The sequence below is a fragment of the Laccaria bicolor genome, genomic scaffold (assembly GCF_000143565.1).
Source record: "Laccaria bicolor S238N-H82 LACBIscaffold_25 genomic scaffold, whole genome shotgun sequence".
NCBI classification, from domain to species: domain Eukaryota; kingdom Fungi; phylum Basidiomycota; class Agaricomycetes; order Agaricales; family Hydnangiaceae; genus Laccaria; species Laccaria bicolor.
The window spans coordinates 608510-622406 of NW_001889896.1; the positions used below are offsets into that span (position 1 = coordinate 608510).

At 49.8% G+C, this 13897-nt stretch overlaps 7 protein-coding genes across 7 annotated transcripts; 2 read left to right on the top strand and 5 right to left on the bottom strand.

The window, feature by feature from the left end:
- Positions 1–1074: 1074 nt before the first annotated feature.
- On the bottom strand, positions 1075–2366 carry LACBIDRAFT_303904 (uncharacterized protein; the record flags this gene model as incomplete). Its single annotated transcript, XM_001884444.1, has 1 exon — positions 1075–2366. One exon carries the CDS (start codon positions 2364–2366, stop codon positions 1170–1172), a length of 1197 nt encoding a protein of 398 aa, XP_001884479.1. The 3' UTR covers positions 1075–1169.
- A 236-nt stretch (positions 2367–2602) lies between these two features.
- On the bottom strand, positions 2603–2857 carry LACBIDRAFT_303905 (uncharacterized protein; the record flags this gene model as incomplete). Its single annotated transcript, XM_001884445.1, has 1 exon — positions 2603–2857. The coding sequence occupies one exon, from the start codon at positions 2855–2857 to the stop codon at positions 2603–2605; it is 255 nt and encodes an 84-aa protein (XP_001884480.1).
- Positions 2858–2895: 38 nt separating this feature from the next.
- On the top strand, positions 2896–6245 carry LACBIDRAFT_294979 (uncharacterized protein). Its single transcript, XM_001884327.1, has 12 exons — positions 2896–2905; positions 2960–2984; positions 3101–3364; positions 3413–3656; positions 3710–3816; positions 3876–3971; positions 4022–4273; positions 4336–4470; positions 4523–4634; positions 4694–4784; positions 4840–6181; positions 6215–6245. The coding sequence occupies exons 5-11, from the start codon at positions 3765–3767 to the stop codon at positions 6175–6177; spliced, it is 2076 nt and encodes a 691-aa protein (XP_001884362.1). The 5' UTR covers positions 2896–2905; positions 2960–2984; positions 3101–3364; positions 3413–3656; positions 3710–3764; the 3' UTR covers positions 6178–6181; positions 6215–6245.
- Positions 6226–7012, bottom strand: LACBIDRAFT_303907 (uncharacterized protein; the record flags this gene model as incomplete). Its single annotated transcript, XM_001884446.1, has 3 exons — positions 6226–6551; positions 6609–6815; positions 6938–7012. 3 exons carry the CDS (start codon positions 7010–7012, stop codon positions 6372–6374), a joined length of 462 nt encoding a protein of 153 aa, XP_001884481.1. The 3' UTR covers positions 6226–6371.
- Positions 7013–7139: 127 nt separating this feature from the next.
- LACBIDRAFT_330205 (uncharacterized protein) lies at positions 7140–8593 on the bottom strand (the record flags this gene model as incomplete). The annotated part of the gene is made up of 6 exons (XM_001884447.1): positions 7140–7223; positions 7276–7372; positions 7491–7522; positions 7552–7692; positions 7881–7908; positions 8463–8593. 6 exons carry the CDS (start codon positions 8591–8593, stop codon positions 7140–7142), a joined length of 513 nt encoding a protein of 170 aa, XP_001884482.1.
- Positions 8594–9242: 649 nt separating this feature from the next.
- Positions 9243–9898, top strand: LACBIDRAFT_330206 (uncharacterized protein; the record flags this gene model as incomplete). The annotated part of the gene is made up of 4 exons (XM_001884328.1): positions 9243–9339; positions 9431–9522; positions 9590–9745; positions 9830–9898. The coding sequence occupies 4 exons, from the start codon at positions 9243–9245 to the stop codon at positions 9896–9898; spliced, it is 414 nt and encodes a 137-aa protein (XP_001884363.1).
- Positions 9899–10244: 346 nt separating this feature from the next.
- LACBIDRAFT_294980 (uncharacterized protein) lies at positions 10245–13676 on the bottom strand (the record flags this gene model as incomplete). Its single annotated transcript, XM_001884448.1, has 8 exons — positions 10245–10498; positions 10551–10641; positions 10698–11938; positions 11999–12081; positions 12144–12203; positions 12263–12591; positions 12648–12902; positions 13172–13676. The coding sequence occupies 8 exons, from the start codon at positions 13674–13676 to the stop codon at positions 10312–10314; spliced, it is 2751 nt and encodes a 916-aa protein (XP_001884483.1). The 3' UTR covers positions 10245–10311.
- Between the last annotated feature and the right edge of the window lie 221 nt (positions 13677–13897).

Consider the following 13897-nt stretch of genomic DNA (forward strand, 5'->3'; position numbering starts at 1 on the left):
AGAATTCCAGCTGAGCGGAGTCATGAACGGCGGCTCTGAACTCTTCCGCGATATTCGTGGGCCCGCCGATCTTGCATGCATGGACGCGGCCTTACACTTATTTTTGAGGGCAATTGAAGTGGGGCGCTTATGTACCTGATAACCTCCAGGACGACCTCAGGTAGAAGGATTGAGAACTAGAATTATTTCTTGATGCCTCGCGAGCTCGAGCTCGAACGGAGGAAAACAAAAAGGCTCACAAAGAAGTTTCAAATAACATAGGGAGAAAGACTTGAGTGGATGTCGATGTTTCGGGTGTTTGCCTATATTTCTCCCGGAGGTTCAATTGCTTCCGTCCCTTCCGCCCGCTACATGTGCTCGGACGTAAATATACCAGCAAGTCAACCTCCTTTTAGTCCCTATAAATAGGGCGGTAGTATGTGGTTTTTTTGCGACGACTGTCTTCGTCTCACCGACCATCATCAACTACCCAGAAGATGCCGCATCTCTCTTTCTACACGCTCATCGCCCTCTTCGCATTCGCAGGAGTACGCGCAGTCCCCAAACCTTCCGGAGTCCCTTCCTGCACTTTCACCTGCCCGCCACAAGATGGAGCCGCCTTTCCACTGGGCGAAAACGAAAATGATGGAACTACCTTGTTTTGCAGTTATCCCACCTTTGCGGGTCAGAACCCCCGTGATTTCTTCTGCGAATACTCCTCCGTCAGTCTTACTCTGGTATCTGCGCCGCTCACTTCCGCTGACCAAGTCCGAATTTACTTGAATAGACCACCGGCGCGCTCACAGAGGACGACGACGCAGGTTTTTGTCCCAATTCGGCGGTCGCCTCTTGCTAGCTCTTGCTCCACCCGTCATCTTAACGCGCTCCCGCAACCTCCGGCCCCTCCAAAGGAAGTACCTGTCAGGGATTCTTCACTGTATCGCCTCTCAAGCTACCCTTCAATCGTTGGACATTTTTTTTAATTTTTAATTAGCCGTATCTACCTCTTTGATTACTTGGCCCTCGCCGTCCTACTATATACATCAACTGCATTCTTACTCAAGAAAAATCTTCGGCAAGAAATTGTCGGCCGTATTTGCCAGTGGATACCTTTCATAAACAATAAAATTACACGGTGACACAGTACATGAAACGACTTTGAATAAAATACCACTCATTCTACCTGTTGACTACTCAGGAAGTTCCCCAACAACTTTGTCTGAATGCTGGTCATATTCGACTTTCACGCCTCCCTCGACAACCTCATACCGATCATCGTCATCCGTCAGGTCGGCGAAGAACTTGGGGAATAGAAAGGTCTTCTTCACCCCATCCTCGCAATCCACCTGCTCAAGCGTGACCGCTGCCGCATCCCGCCAGCCCCCAAGAATACAAACCCCGAAAGTGACCCTAATCCGTGCTTCACCCTTAGGCAAAGCCTTCAATCCTTCTAAAAAGGCGACCCCTCGCACCACATTATCCTTGGCGAGGGGATGGTTACCAAGGAGAAGATGCACAGTCACCGAGCGTTGGTTATCGTTCGATGTTGTGAGGACGATACTTTCATTGGTTGGAATCCTATATCGAGGGGGTACGAGAGTGACTGCACCCCCAGACGCTGAAGTGACGCTAACAGGAAGGGGGACAATGTATTGTCCTAACCTCCTCGGTTGTGGTGGTAGATTTAACCTTGTGTAAAGGCGGGTAGCGGTGGAAGCAGAGATAACATCGGGCGTGTTGATAGTAATTGGGGTACCGGGATAGTGTGTTTCGAGGAAGGTGCGTACAGTAAGAAGTTGTTGAGGCAGTGGATTGTTCAGCACAACCCGTTCGAATGGGTATTTGGGATCAACAATTTTCAGCGCAGCTTCATCTGAGATGCCCTGAGCGAAAGAGGAGGTAAGTGCGTAGATGGTTTTCGTCTGGCGTTCGCCCTTGTCGAAAGAACTTGACAAACATTCGGAGGAGAGGCGGTCGGGGTAGAAATCGAGAAATAAGATGGTGGGCGTTGTTGTGTGGTGGGGGAGTGTGGCGCAGTATGCCTCGCCATGAGTAATAAAAACTGAGGGGTCATCTTCCGCTAACGTGGTCTCGGGCTCAGGCGCGTCGGTGTCGTAGTAATAGTGCGATGTTCCTTCAGTAATTGCATTGAGGACGTCGTAATACTCGTCCGCCGGGAAAGCAGAGGGCACGGAGACTAGGTACGCCTTCACTTTGGATTCCTGCCATTGGCGGAGCAGGGATTTCACGGTATCGAGAAGGGATGATAACGAGGTGACAGATTCAATCGCCGTACCAATTGTTGATCCGTCAGAGGATGAGAAAAGGGAGACGGATACAACGTATCCGTCGAAGGATTTGAAGAGACTGATTCCAGCGGAGGCCATGATTAATTCGAGGGTGGAGGGTCGTTGTTGGGAGATGGAGTGCAGGAATTCGTAAGGCTTGTCTTTCTAAATTTTGATGTGCAAACCGGTGTTAATATAGATCCTAAGCGTCAATCATCAAGCAGTCTGTTCAAAAAAATCAGAGCGCAAGTCCCGTGGAGTCAGGACTCAGGAGGACCCGCTAGGATAAATTTGCCCAGTTTGGTAGGTCTCCAACAGCACAGCCGATTGTATTGTCAGACCTTGATGTTAATCAAGGAAAATATACGTGGTAGGCTAAGCCTGCGAACGCAAGGAAACTTGAAGCATGAAGATATATCGAGAAAGGGGATGTCGTCGACGTCGGGGAATGGTTTGAGCTGCCAACGCTCTTCAAGGCACGTGCATCTGTTCGACATTGACACTGACAATGACAGGCACCACCTAGCACCTGGGCAGTGGGCACCTTCTGAACACGGTAAATCTTGGCCGTAATCGGAAAAGTCGCGCATACTCTCTTGGCCTATGGAGCCCTTCTGGAGAAGTACAAATGTCTTTGGGTGCGACCACTTGATTTTCTTTCACCCAAGTCACAGATTTTCATATCAATATAGCTCCGCTCAGCATTCTACTTCAAACGTGAGAGTCGCGAACGCCGGCAACCTGGTCACCATATAACCGAATGATTCAAGGCTAGATCTCCTGTCGATCATATGCACGACTTGTGTAGCCACCCTTGAGCCACCCCTGGCAAGCTGTCCAACTTACGACACCAGGAGAAACCACGCGACCTCGCGCGACGTCCGTTCCGGATCCGTTTTCCATTCAAATGACGAAAATAGCTTCATTCTGGCATCATCCAACTTGCATCCAACTCCGCACAGACGTAAATCAATCCAGCATGCAACGCGCCTGAGTCCTCGTTTTGGTGGCGACGCACCGGATAGTACACGCTTGGGATTCGGAATTGAACCTGGCTCTGATTTCTTTCAAGAGATTTTGAGCAGGTGGTATGAGCCGTAAGTTTATGGTGTCAACATAGTGAAATTTTCAATGACCCATTCAAGCTGTGTCGGATTTCAGACTTCATCCTTCTCTCGGAACCAAAATCGTCCACGCGGTACAGCGTTTCAAAGTCTGTCCAACAACTGTCCAAAGTCCGTCACCATGCGACGAAATTTCCCCATTGAATTGAGGAAATGGTTTCGTCTGGACGTCGTTTACTGGATAAGAAAACTATATATAAAGGTCGGACCTCAGAACTCAATCCTCATCCCATCGCAGGTCGATTCGATCCACTGTCTTCAATTGGTGAGTTTCCTGCTGTAGTTCGAGTGCAGGTGGCCTGACGCATTTTCTTCCAGGTGCAGGTCACCAACCCTCAACGAATTTCCTCTGCCCTTTATTTCATTCTTCAGTATGCGTTCTCAATATACTCCGGTGGGACTCCTTCTTCTGGCATCTATTACTGGTGGGTTCGGTCACTCTAGCCTGTCATACTGTCACTTACTCAGCTCGATTTTTTAAAAGGCGTCCTTTCAGTGCCCCTCAGTTTAACTCACGATGCTCCTGCTAACGCCGCTGAAACAACCAACCAAGGCAATCTCGACGCGGCCACAGTCGAAGGTTCGTCTTCATTTTCTTTCACAAACTGTCTTATAACTTTGATTCTCAAGCTAATCGGCAAATCGGTATAATGGAGAAAGTCATCGCAGACCCTGATAACGAGAAGCATAAACCTCTCATCGATGCCGCGTTCGGAGCGAGCGCTGACCGGGACATCATTAAAGCAAATGTCGAGAAGCTCAAGACCGGCAACGTTCCTGTTAAGCTTGCCGCCGCGCCAAGAGTTGTCGCCTACACGCAATACTCTGAAACGGATCCCATGGTCGCTCAACATGTTGTGTTCGGTGAAAAGTACCATGAATGTGTGTGATAAACGCCTACCCACTTTGCCCCTTTGACGTTCTGACACGATTATGGTCCATAGCTTCGCCCGCCGCTCAAGCCGGTACCCTAATCCACGAAGCCACACATGTACTCTCGGACACTGGCGATTATATGAGGGGTAGGCCTGGCACTATGATCCCAGGTAGCGACTCACGTGTGTCGGCCAAAACGGGATGTAAGCCGCTTCTTAATATTCCAAGTTGAACCACGCTGACCATCAAATTTAGACACAAAGTCGTCTGAGCCGTACACGACCATTGAAGCTCTCAATAAGGACAAAAATTTCCCCGGCATACGAGATAAGACCGGGGGTATGCACAATAACGCGGAGTCCTACGCGTACGTTCTCTGGCTTTTTTTACATACGAGTCACCCATTCACGCAATTCATTTCATCAGGCAATTTGCAAGCTTATGCGCGAATGCTGGTCTCCGCCGCCGCGAGTTCCACATGTACAGACGAGCGTTGGCGGATGGTGATCACGACATGGTACGTGATTAAATACCACTTTCTCATTTCCTAGTCTGATTGGTACGGTTTGCAGGCAGCCCATTACCTCGTGAGGCGCCAGTCGTGCGCGCTTCCCAAGGACTACTTCAAGAATAAGGCGGCTACCAAAAAGGCTGCAGAAGCAAAAACTCCTGCCGCTGGTGACAAGAAAGCTGCTACCAAGCTAGCCACAACCTCTAAAGCCTTGGGCCGTTTAACTGCGGGTGCCAAGAAGTCCGCTTTGACGCCTGGATCCAAGAAATCGGCGTTGACACCTGGGTCCAAGAAATCCGCACTCGCGGCTGGCGCGAAAAACTCCAAACTCACCTCGGCAACTAAAGGACGTTTAACTGCTGGAAAGAAGTCCGCGCTGACACCTGATGCAAAGAAATCCGCTCTCACGGGGAAAAAACCATCATCTAAACTCTCCAGGACCTCTAAAGCCACCAAAGCGTCCAAACTCACCAAATCAGGGCTTGGTACCAAAGGCAAACTTGCAGGGAAAGGTGTTGCCGGTGCTCGTAAACCCACCTCCAAGTCACCTACCGGCAAGCGCATTGCCACTGCCAAGTTCGGAGCCGCTGGCGCGAAAAAACTCGGCGCTGGCAAGAAAACCGCCACAGCCAAGTCCCTAACGAAGGGAGCAGCTCGCGCTGGTGCCAAAAAGGTCGCTGGTGCGCGTACACCGGGTTCCAAGTCTCTCACCAAGGGAGCTAACCGCGCGGGTTCCAAAAAGGTGGCTGGCTCTCGTACCACAAAGGGGGCGGGTACCAAGAAGGCAGCTGGAGCGAAGTCTTTGACAAAGGGAGCAAATCGTGCAGGGTCCAAGAAGGTCACTGGTGCCCGTACCACCAAGGGAGCGGCCTCGAAGAAGGCAGCTGGCGCGAAGGCTCTTATCAAGGGAGCAAACCGTGCAGCATCTAAGAAGGTCGCTGGTGCCCGCACCCCCAAATCTGCTGGCAAGGGAGCGGGCTCCAAGAAAGCTGTGGGTGCGAAGTCAGCTACCAAGGGAGCGAACCGTGCAGGCGTCAAGAAGACTGCATCAAAGGTTGGGGGAACTCAGAAGGCAGCCGCTAAAAGGCCTTCCGCCAAGACCACTGGTGCTCGCAAACCGACATCCAAGGTTGCTGCCTCCAAGTCCCTCGTTAAAGGAGCGGCCGGAGCCAAGAAAGTCACGTCTGCGGGAAAGCCGACATCAAAGGTTTCTTCACCCACTCGAGGTGCCACTCGTGCTAAGAAGGTCGTCGGGGCAGCGGCTAAGTCTGCTCCAAAGAAGAGCACTGTTTCCGCTGGCAAGGCAGCTGTGAAGAGTATCCGAGTCGCGACGCCGCAGAATTTGAAGAAGGCTGCGACGCTCACGGCTACTGTGGCCTCAAAGGGCAAGAAGAAGTAATTTAGAGGAGTTCTTTGACATCGTCTTTTTACGAATAGAGCAGTTGTCGTAAAGGTTGTAATTGGAATACATTGAGGCTGGTTCATATTACATATCTTAACGCAAGTCATCTGCCACGCGAAGAGCTCAATGCCCTCTGTTGACCCTGAGCGAATATCCAAGCCTTGCTGACTTGTTTTCGTGGACATGCTTTATCAAAGATTAGAGAAACACGAACTTCGGAATTCTCTAAACTTTGAAGACAAACGACGACGGCCTTCAGGCTCAGCCACTGGCCTATTCTGCCAATACTCACTATTCATAACTTCTTCACCCTGTTCTCCGATTTCAAGCTGAGACATTCCTGTTCTGAAATATTGCCCCCTCCTCCGAGTCTTAACGCAAAGCGCCATTTGTTATCTATGAGCAGCTTCAGGAGGGCGAACTTGTACCATTCCAGATGATCCTCCAAGGAAAAAATTGTCAAAGAACGTCACCATCGGAAGGATGATGACTCCTAGTCCTGTGTGTAGATAGACTATCCAAGCTGCGGCAGAGTTCAGGGGTAACGGATGAATATTGATGTCAAGACTGACAGGCAACTGAAGAGCGTTGAGATCATGGTTGCCACTGAAAGTTACAAGAAAATGCACTATGGTCTGGCACGACGATATTAGTTATTTGAGCGGCGTCTGAAGCAGAAAGACATGGGGCGCATAAGGAATTTCTCGACATCTTGATAAGCGTTCGAGTTTCCTAAAGAGTGAGAGAAGAAACACACAGCATACGGAGATCGAGGCTCGAAGTATACAATTGTCTGTTGTCGGCGGCTTCGATGATAACAGTCATGTTCCATAAATTTGTATGCGGGGTACCCTCACGGAGGAGGGGACTCGTTCCAGAGACTCAGAGGATACAATCTTTCACGGAGTTAGCCCCAGAAAAAGAATTTTTTAACAGAGTTACTCACCGTAATTTGGTAATTACTCTGAAAGATCAGCACCACAAATGGCCGGAGCTCCGTCACAGACTTCCAGAGTCCTGCCGAGCTTTTGGGTGCCAGGGTCCTATTTGAAGAATTCTGCTCAGGACGCTGGGTGGCTTTCATTGGGCACTCACCTCCATGGGTCCACGTGTGTCTCTTCTCCTACTATTGCACCCAAACTTCAACAGGCTCACGCGGCGACGTGAAGTAGATGCGACAATATTAATGAGCCTGAGGGCGAGGGAGTCGAAGTTGGAGGATAATGGAATTCAAACAGCAGTCCTTAAACCCTATCCTAGGGCTTCTATTCTTCTCCCACTCCTGGAACCAGAAAGCGCAACTTACTTACTCTGATTTACTCTCTAGTGTCTTCATCCGAAACTATGCCGGAGTCAAAGTGAGCGACCTACCAAGACCAAGTTCGACTCCCAACTCATGCCATTTACATCTGCAGTCAGGCAATGCGACGCCTCCGGATGTGTTCTCAGCACGCCTACGTTGAAACCTCCTCCTGGTTTCCTCACTCTCGCCTCACCAGCGGCGGACGGATCCTGACAAGGCGTAGGTTACCATTCTCAGCATCATTGGCGTGTTCCCTTGTCCTCCTGGTCATTGGCAGGTAATCCGATTCCAGCCTCAAAATGGCTCTGGTGTCTGCTCTTTCGAAAACTTGAAGGGGCCCTTTAACATGTGAGTGGTTTTGGGTTCACATACCCTTGATCTGCGCGATCAAACTCACGAGGACGACGTCGAATGGGCCACAGCATCTGAGGGAACCGGGTTCGCCTTCGTTTGGACATACGTATCTCGAGGCAGCACTCACAGTGGCCGTGCTCACGTTAAATTGCCCAACTTGGAGTCCCTTGGTTCAACAGTTGAGGATGGCCCCAAGGATGCCCGACGGGTAATTTCAGTGTGTTCATACTCTATGCTGTTCTATAACGGCGGTGGCTAACGGCTGTTTACGCAGCTGGCTTTGTTCGGCTACTTCCCTTCTCTAAACCAACGGCCAACGGAAAACTATACCCGCCGCAACTCCCTGACAGCCCACCGCCCTCCGCGGTGGCAACCCGCCTCTTACCTTCCAATCCCAACTTCCCTTCTACTGCCTAGTATCTTCTAATACAAAAATTGACAGCTATATTCTTCGCGCTTTCTGCTGTCGTTCCGACTGATGTCGATTGTTGGGAAGGCCTATAGACGTCACGTAGGCATAACTTCCTCGCTTCAGTGCGTAACGGAGCCGGGATATTGAGAAGGATGAGATTCTCGCCTTGTTCGGTGTCCACATGTGGATATCGCGGACAAGGTTTGGACAAACCTTTTTCGACAAGATGTTGAGCCGTGGGGCTTGGATATATATGGAACCTTTCTCATTTTCTCGCGTCTTTCTCGCGTCTTCTCTTCTACAGGATCTGACTTGCTCTCAGTGGTGGTGATTTTCGGAGTCATCGCTTGCCACCACCGAAATACTGGGCACCCAAAATGGAATTCAAGCAATAGCCAAATTCCTCCTAAAGTCAGGAGCATTAACTCGCTCGGACCGGCATCACCACTCCCCTCGTTTTCAGAAAAGCCAGAACCTCCTCACGTCGAGACGGATGACGACGGCAATTAGCCACGGCGCCCACTGGAGTCCCAACCACAACCCCAAGCATAAGTACTAGTAGCTAGCTCATGACGCTGACAAACCAAGGTTGCTTCGATGGCTCTTTTATGGAGTGCATCCGTGCAACAGACGCAGCCGAGGCAACTCACTTATGATTTGAACGTCTTACACCGCATGGCGACACACTCCAAAGCTCCTCCCTCGTTATTGAGTCTCGGTTGATGATTATAGGTATATACAAGGGGTGCCCACTGGAGAAATCCGGGAAATCGAAAAGAAGGTAAGTAAGAGAGACTTGGGTGGACAGTGGTTGGTGGATGGTCGCGTCAGTGTCGGTGTTTGCCTATATTTCTCCCAGATGTTGAGTTAAAAATATAAATTGCTTCCGTCCCTTCTTTAGTCCCACCGGTTTCATGTCCTTGGATGTAAATATAAATCAGTCAGCCACAAGTCAGCCTCCTTTGGGTCATTATAAAAGGTTGGGTAGTAAGTATGTGGTTTTTTGCAACGACCGTCTTCGTCTCCCCAACCATCATCAACTGCCCAGAAGATGCATCTCTCCTTCTTCACGCTCATCGCCCTCACAGCTGTACGCGCAACGGTCCCTGCAAGCAAACCTTCCGGAGTCCCTTCCTGCACTTACACCTGCCCGCCAACAGATGAACTTGGCTTTCAACTAGGCGTAAACGGAAACGACGGCACTACCTTGTTTTGCAGTTATCCCGCCGTCCAGGGTGAAGACTCCAAGGATTTCTTCTGCGAATACTCCTCCGTCAGTCTTCCTCTGGTATCTGCGCCGCTTACATCCGCTGACAAAGTCCAATTTTTTTCTCCAATAGACTGACGGCGCGCAAACACAGGATCACGACGCAGGCCTTTGCCCCAGTTCAGCGGTCGAGTCTTGCTCTGGCACTCGTCGTCGTGACACGCTCCCGCAACCTCCGGCCCCTCCTGTCGCCCTACCACCCGTCTCCGCACCCAACGACAAGATGAAGGTTAGGACACAGTCGAAGAAGCGTCAGGCTCGCATCCCCTCTTCCTCGACGTCATGATAAACCGAAGCGGACGCACACTCGCAGGGATTCTTCACTGCCCCGCCTCTCAAGCTACCCTTTCAATCGTTGGACATTCTTTGGATTTTTTACTAGTCGTATCGTGATTACCCTCATTGATTACTTGGCCTTCGCCGTCCTACTATACACACCAACTGCATTCTGTCTTTACGAGTTTGTTATTTATCTATGCCCAGTGCCGAGCAACCTTGAGTCGATTTGTGATTGAAATGGTCGACTGCGTTTGTCGTATTATTAATGAACGCTGCGTAACGCGACCGCAATCATAGCCATTGATATTGAGCGGTGTTTTTTTGAAAAAGTAATGAAGAGCTCAGATAGAATATGATCCTTGGCACGCGCATTATAACGCACTGTGGAATTTGCAACTTATGGCGACGTATTAGAGACAATGACCCGCTGTCCCTTTAGACGAGTCCTTAACTATATACAAATAAATTACAAGCTATGATGAAATTCAGACAACAAGTTACATACTACAACCTCGCTCACGTATCCCCTCCAGTGCTAGAATTGTTCTCGGCGGATAAATTATCGAAAATGTGCAAGAGTTGATCATGCTCAAGATTTCTCAGCGTCCCGCACGCGTCCCAATGTTCATCAGCGCAGTGTTTTCTCAGTTCGGAGCGCGACGTGCCTGACCCGCGTTTAAATATCTTCGTAGGCTCGCTTGCGCTAAGCAACCAAGCGTAAAGATCGAACGTAGGCATCAAAATGGTGAACTCACAGGCACAACCTACAGAGAAACGCGTTCGGGACACACTTTTCGTCAAATACTACTTGAAGGTGGGTTGTGGTCAACCAGTTCGCGTCCGCGTCTGTTACAAGAATTGTAAAGGAGAATGCATATTTCGGTCCATAAAAAATGATATACCTTCTAGGAGTTCATTCTCCAAAAGCGCGCTCTCTTCTTTTACTTCGATATCTTGTACCATTGTGGGGGATCCGGGGCGAGGGGTATGATGTCGGGTTGATGTGTTAGAGGGAGGAGTTTTAACGTCAAGTCTATGACTTTGATCGTCGGTAGATAGAAGGTGGCTTTTTTCCGGATCGTCAAAGGCATGCGCAGATGACTTCGTAGAATCCTGTTCAACGGATGTCTGAGTAGTCGTGTCACCCTCCCCGACATCATGATTTTTGGATTTGACGGGAGGAGTCGGCCATTCGGCATCAATTTCATCGAAGATATCCCTTGTGTTTGGAGAAGGCGAATTCAAAGGCTGCAAAATATTCGGCAAATTGATGGTTGGTGAACCAAAGAGACTATGTGGTGTGCTCGGTTCCAAGGTTGCGCTAGGTACTTCTTGGACATCTAAGTCATCCGGTACAGAGTCAGCGTCGTCCTCGAAGGTCGGTTCCAAGTTTGCGCTAGGTAGTTCTTGAACATCTGGGTCATGAGGTACAGAGTCGTTGTCGTCGTCTTCGTTGTCCAAAGTCAAGTCGATGATTTCTTGTTCTGCGGGAAAAAAACTTGGAGGAGGGTGCGTTCTTCGCACGCTAGGGGGGGAAACCACCTCTTGCTTCACGACGAGCATATTCGGCTCAGGTGACGAGTAATTATGTCGGTCAGAGGGATTTGAAAAGTTGTTAGCGTCCTCCGTTGGATCGTCGAAATTTAAATCGGAAACATCGGCGCCTATCGGGGCGTCTATGGGTGGAGGTGATCCCGTATCAAAGGCATCCTCTGCGTCAATATTTCGAAGGTCGGATGGTGGTGAATTGGGTGGAAAATCAACTTCCCCCCGTTGGATAGTTTCGTTACCAGTGTCGTTACCGTCCCCTTCTATAGGTATCGACAGACGTGGTGACGCAGGATCATCCTCATCATCCGCTGCCTCATCATCGTTAGTTTCAGACCCAGACTCCTCCAACTCGTCCACCTGGTCATGGTCAGATTCCCGTGACTCATCAAAGCCCACCGTCGTTGGTGATGATAAGCGATCGTGTTCTTGACCTTTGAAGCTGTCCAGTTCCTCGGGTGGGATGTCCTCAGCTATTGAAGGAGATGGCTCGCCAAGGGTGTCCTCCCCAGATACCTGCTCCCCGTTGTCGTCGCGGGGATGAGGTGAAAGACGGCGCTCACCGTCGTTTTCACCCTGTTCAGGTATATTCGTCCTGTCAATGCATTGCATCAATTATATAGCTTCGCAACCAACTCAGGAGGAACAAACATACTTCTTCCCATTACCCCCCTTTTTCCTTGCAAGTAGCTTCGCTTTGAGGGCTGCTATCTCTGCCTGGAGTTCCTCGCACGTCTTCTATGCGCGAGGGAGCATCAGTTCGTCATTGTGGGCATGAATGAAGAGAAGTAAGGACATACCTCTTCCAGTGAGTCTTCAGCCTCCTCGTCACAAGAATCGTTGGTAGGAAAAATTGCGTCCTATCAGGATAGATACATGTAAAGGCTAGGTATTTTTAATCGTGAAAGAAGTTACTCACAGGAACATGATGATCTTGTGTCGTGGCCGACGGCGGGTAGGAAGCTAAAAGTTTGACTAGCAAGGCGTTGTCGCGCTTAATCTTTGCTAGTTCATTGTTCTCCTCTCTCAAATGCATTAACTCAGCCAACAAAGCCTCCACGTTGACCACGAAAGGCTCGCCGGTATGGGATAATGCTAGAACGGTGGGAGGCTGGACTGTAAAGCGGGGCAGCGCCGACCCTGATTCAAATTGTGCGGTGACGTGGTCAGGAGTAGTATTGGGTGCAAATTGTGAAGGCGATGTGAAATTTCTGTGTTGAACGTGGGGATCGATTTGGTTTGAGGACGCTATGTAGGCGAATTCCAGTAAAACCCGGCAACTGAAAAAAAAAATTGGTACGAACAGTCAGAATTGAATCTTTGGCGTATGACGATCGCATCATCAAGGGAAAGTATTGCAGGCGGTGGTTTCATTGCCGATATCTTCATCTTGTTGGTGCCAGAGGCCGGCCGTCTTTTAGAAACAGATCTAAGATCCAGTTTTACTGGCGTGTCTAGCGGCCTCCGCTGTAGGGAAGGAGGTAAGTTCATCCCGTCATCGGTTGGCCCCGGGTGGCACGAGTCGGTTGATTCATGCCTGGGGACAACATCTTGACGTGCTAAAATACAGAAAATCAAAGGCAAATGGTTGTGTTAGCAGGTTAATTATGCACTACGGTATGTAAAAGGCTACCAAGTATCGGAGAACGAACAGGCGGCGAGATAGGTTTTAGGGAAAGCTCAATCGTTGGTTGATAGGCGGGAATATGAATGGTAGAATTGAGGAAATATCTCGTGGGGAGTGGGCTTCGCTCTGCGACGCAGGTCGAGGAGGCCGATGTGCTTGCTACCGCGTTTGTGGATAAACTCGGTGATTCCGATAACGTACTAGTAGTTCTCATACGCTTCGCCGATTCCATAGCATCGTTGGTACTCCCTCGTTTCCTCTTCTTGACCTCTCGACCACTGGCAAGGATAGTAGCAATCACCTCCGAAGGGTTTGAAACAGGAGATTCTGGTGGGAGTACCCCGTCAGAGTGATAAGGGGTATCGCCGAGTGCTTTACCTTTGGAAAACCACCCAATATTGCCCGAATTAACCATGATACCTAAAATCCGGTTGGGGAAATCAGGATGAGGAATAGACGAAGTGTCGATCGTTCCTGCACGCATTTTACGCCATTCCTTCCATTTGTTAGGATATCGGGCATACAGGGCATGTTTTCCTTCTGTAGTGTCGATGTATATGTCCCCCGGGGAACCCAGTTCGGCAGCAGGGGGGCCAGGTCCTTGGAATTCGCTAAAGCCGTGACTTTTGCCGCTGAGTTGGAAAGATCTGAGTAGGCATGTGACGCCAGTGGCTGCTTGGTTACGATTGAAGACGGAGCCAAGCATAGCGTTTAGAGATCAAAATTTCCGTAGCATAAGTGTGTCGATGCTGCTAGCGTTGGAGGTTGAAAGGACAAGTGGGAAACTGGAGGCGATGTCAGGGAGATAATGAGCAGTGTATCAGTGTTCCATCATGGAGGTGACGTAACCCACATGATAGAAATTATTTCGAGCACCTAACTGTTGCCTAACTGTCAAAGGGCGGTTGGGTGAGTCAATGAATAGAG

Bases quoted from the DNA above. Each gene is read 5' to 3' on its own strand.
- LACBIDRAFT_294979 (XM_001884327.1), top strand. From the start codon at position 3,765: ATGCGTTCTCAATATACTCCGGTGGGACTCCTTCTTCTGGCATCTATT. The intron at 3,817-3,875 runs GTGGGTTCGGTC...ATTTTTTAAAAG, and splicing joins TCTTCTGGCATCTATTACTG to GCGTCCTTTCAGTGCCCCTC. The intron at 3,972-4,021 runs GTTCGTCTTCAT...TTGATTCTCAAG, and splicing joins CGACGCGGCCACAGTCGAAG to CTAATCGGCAAATCGGTATA.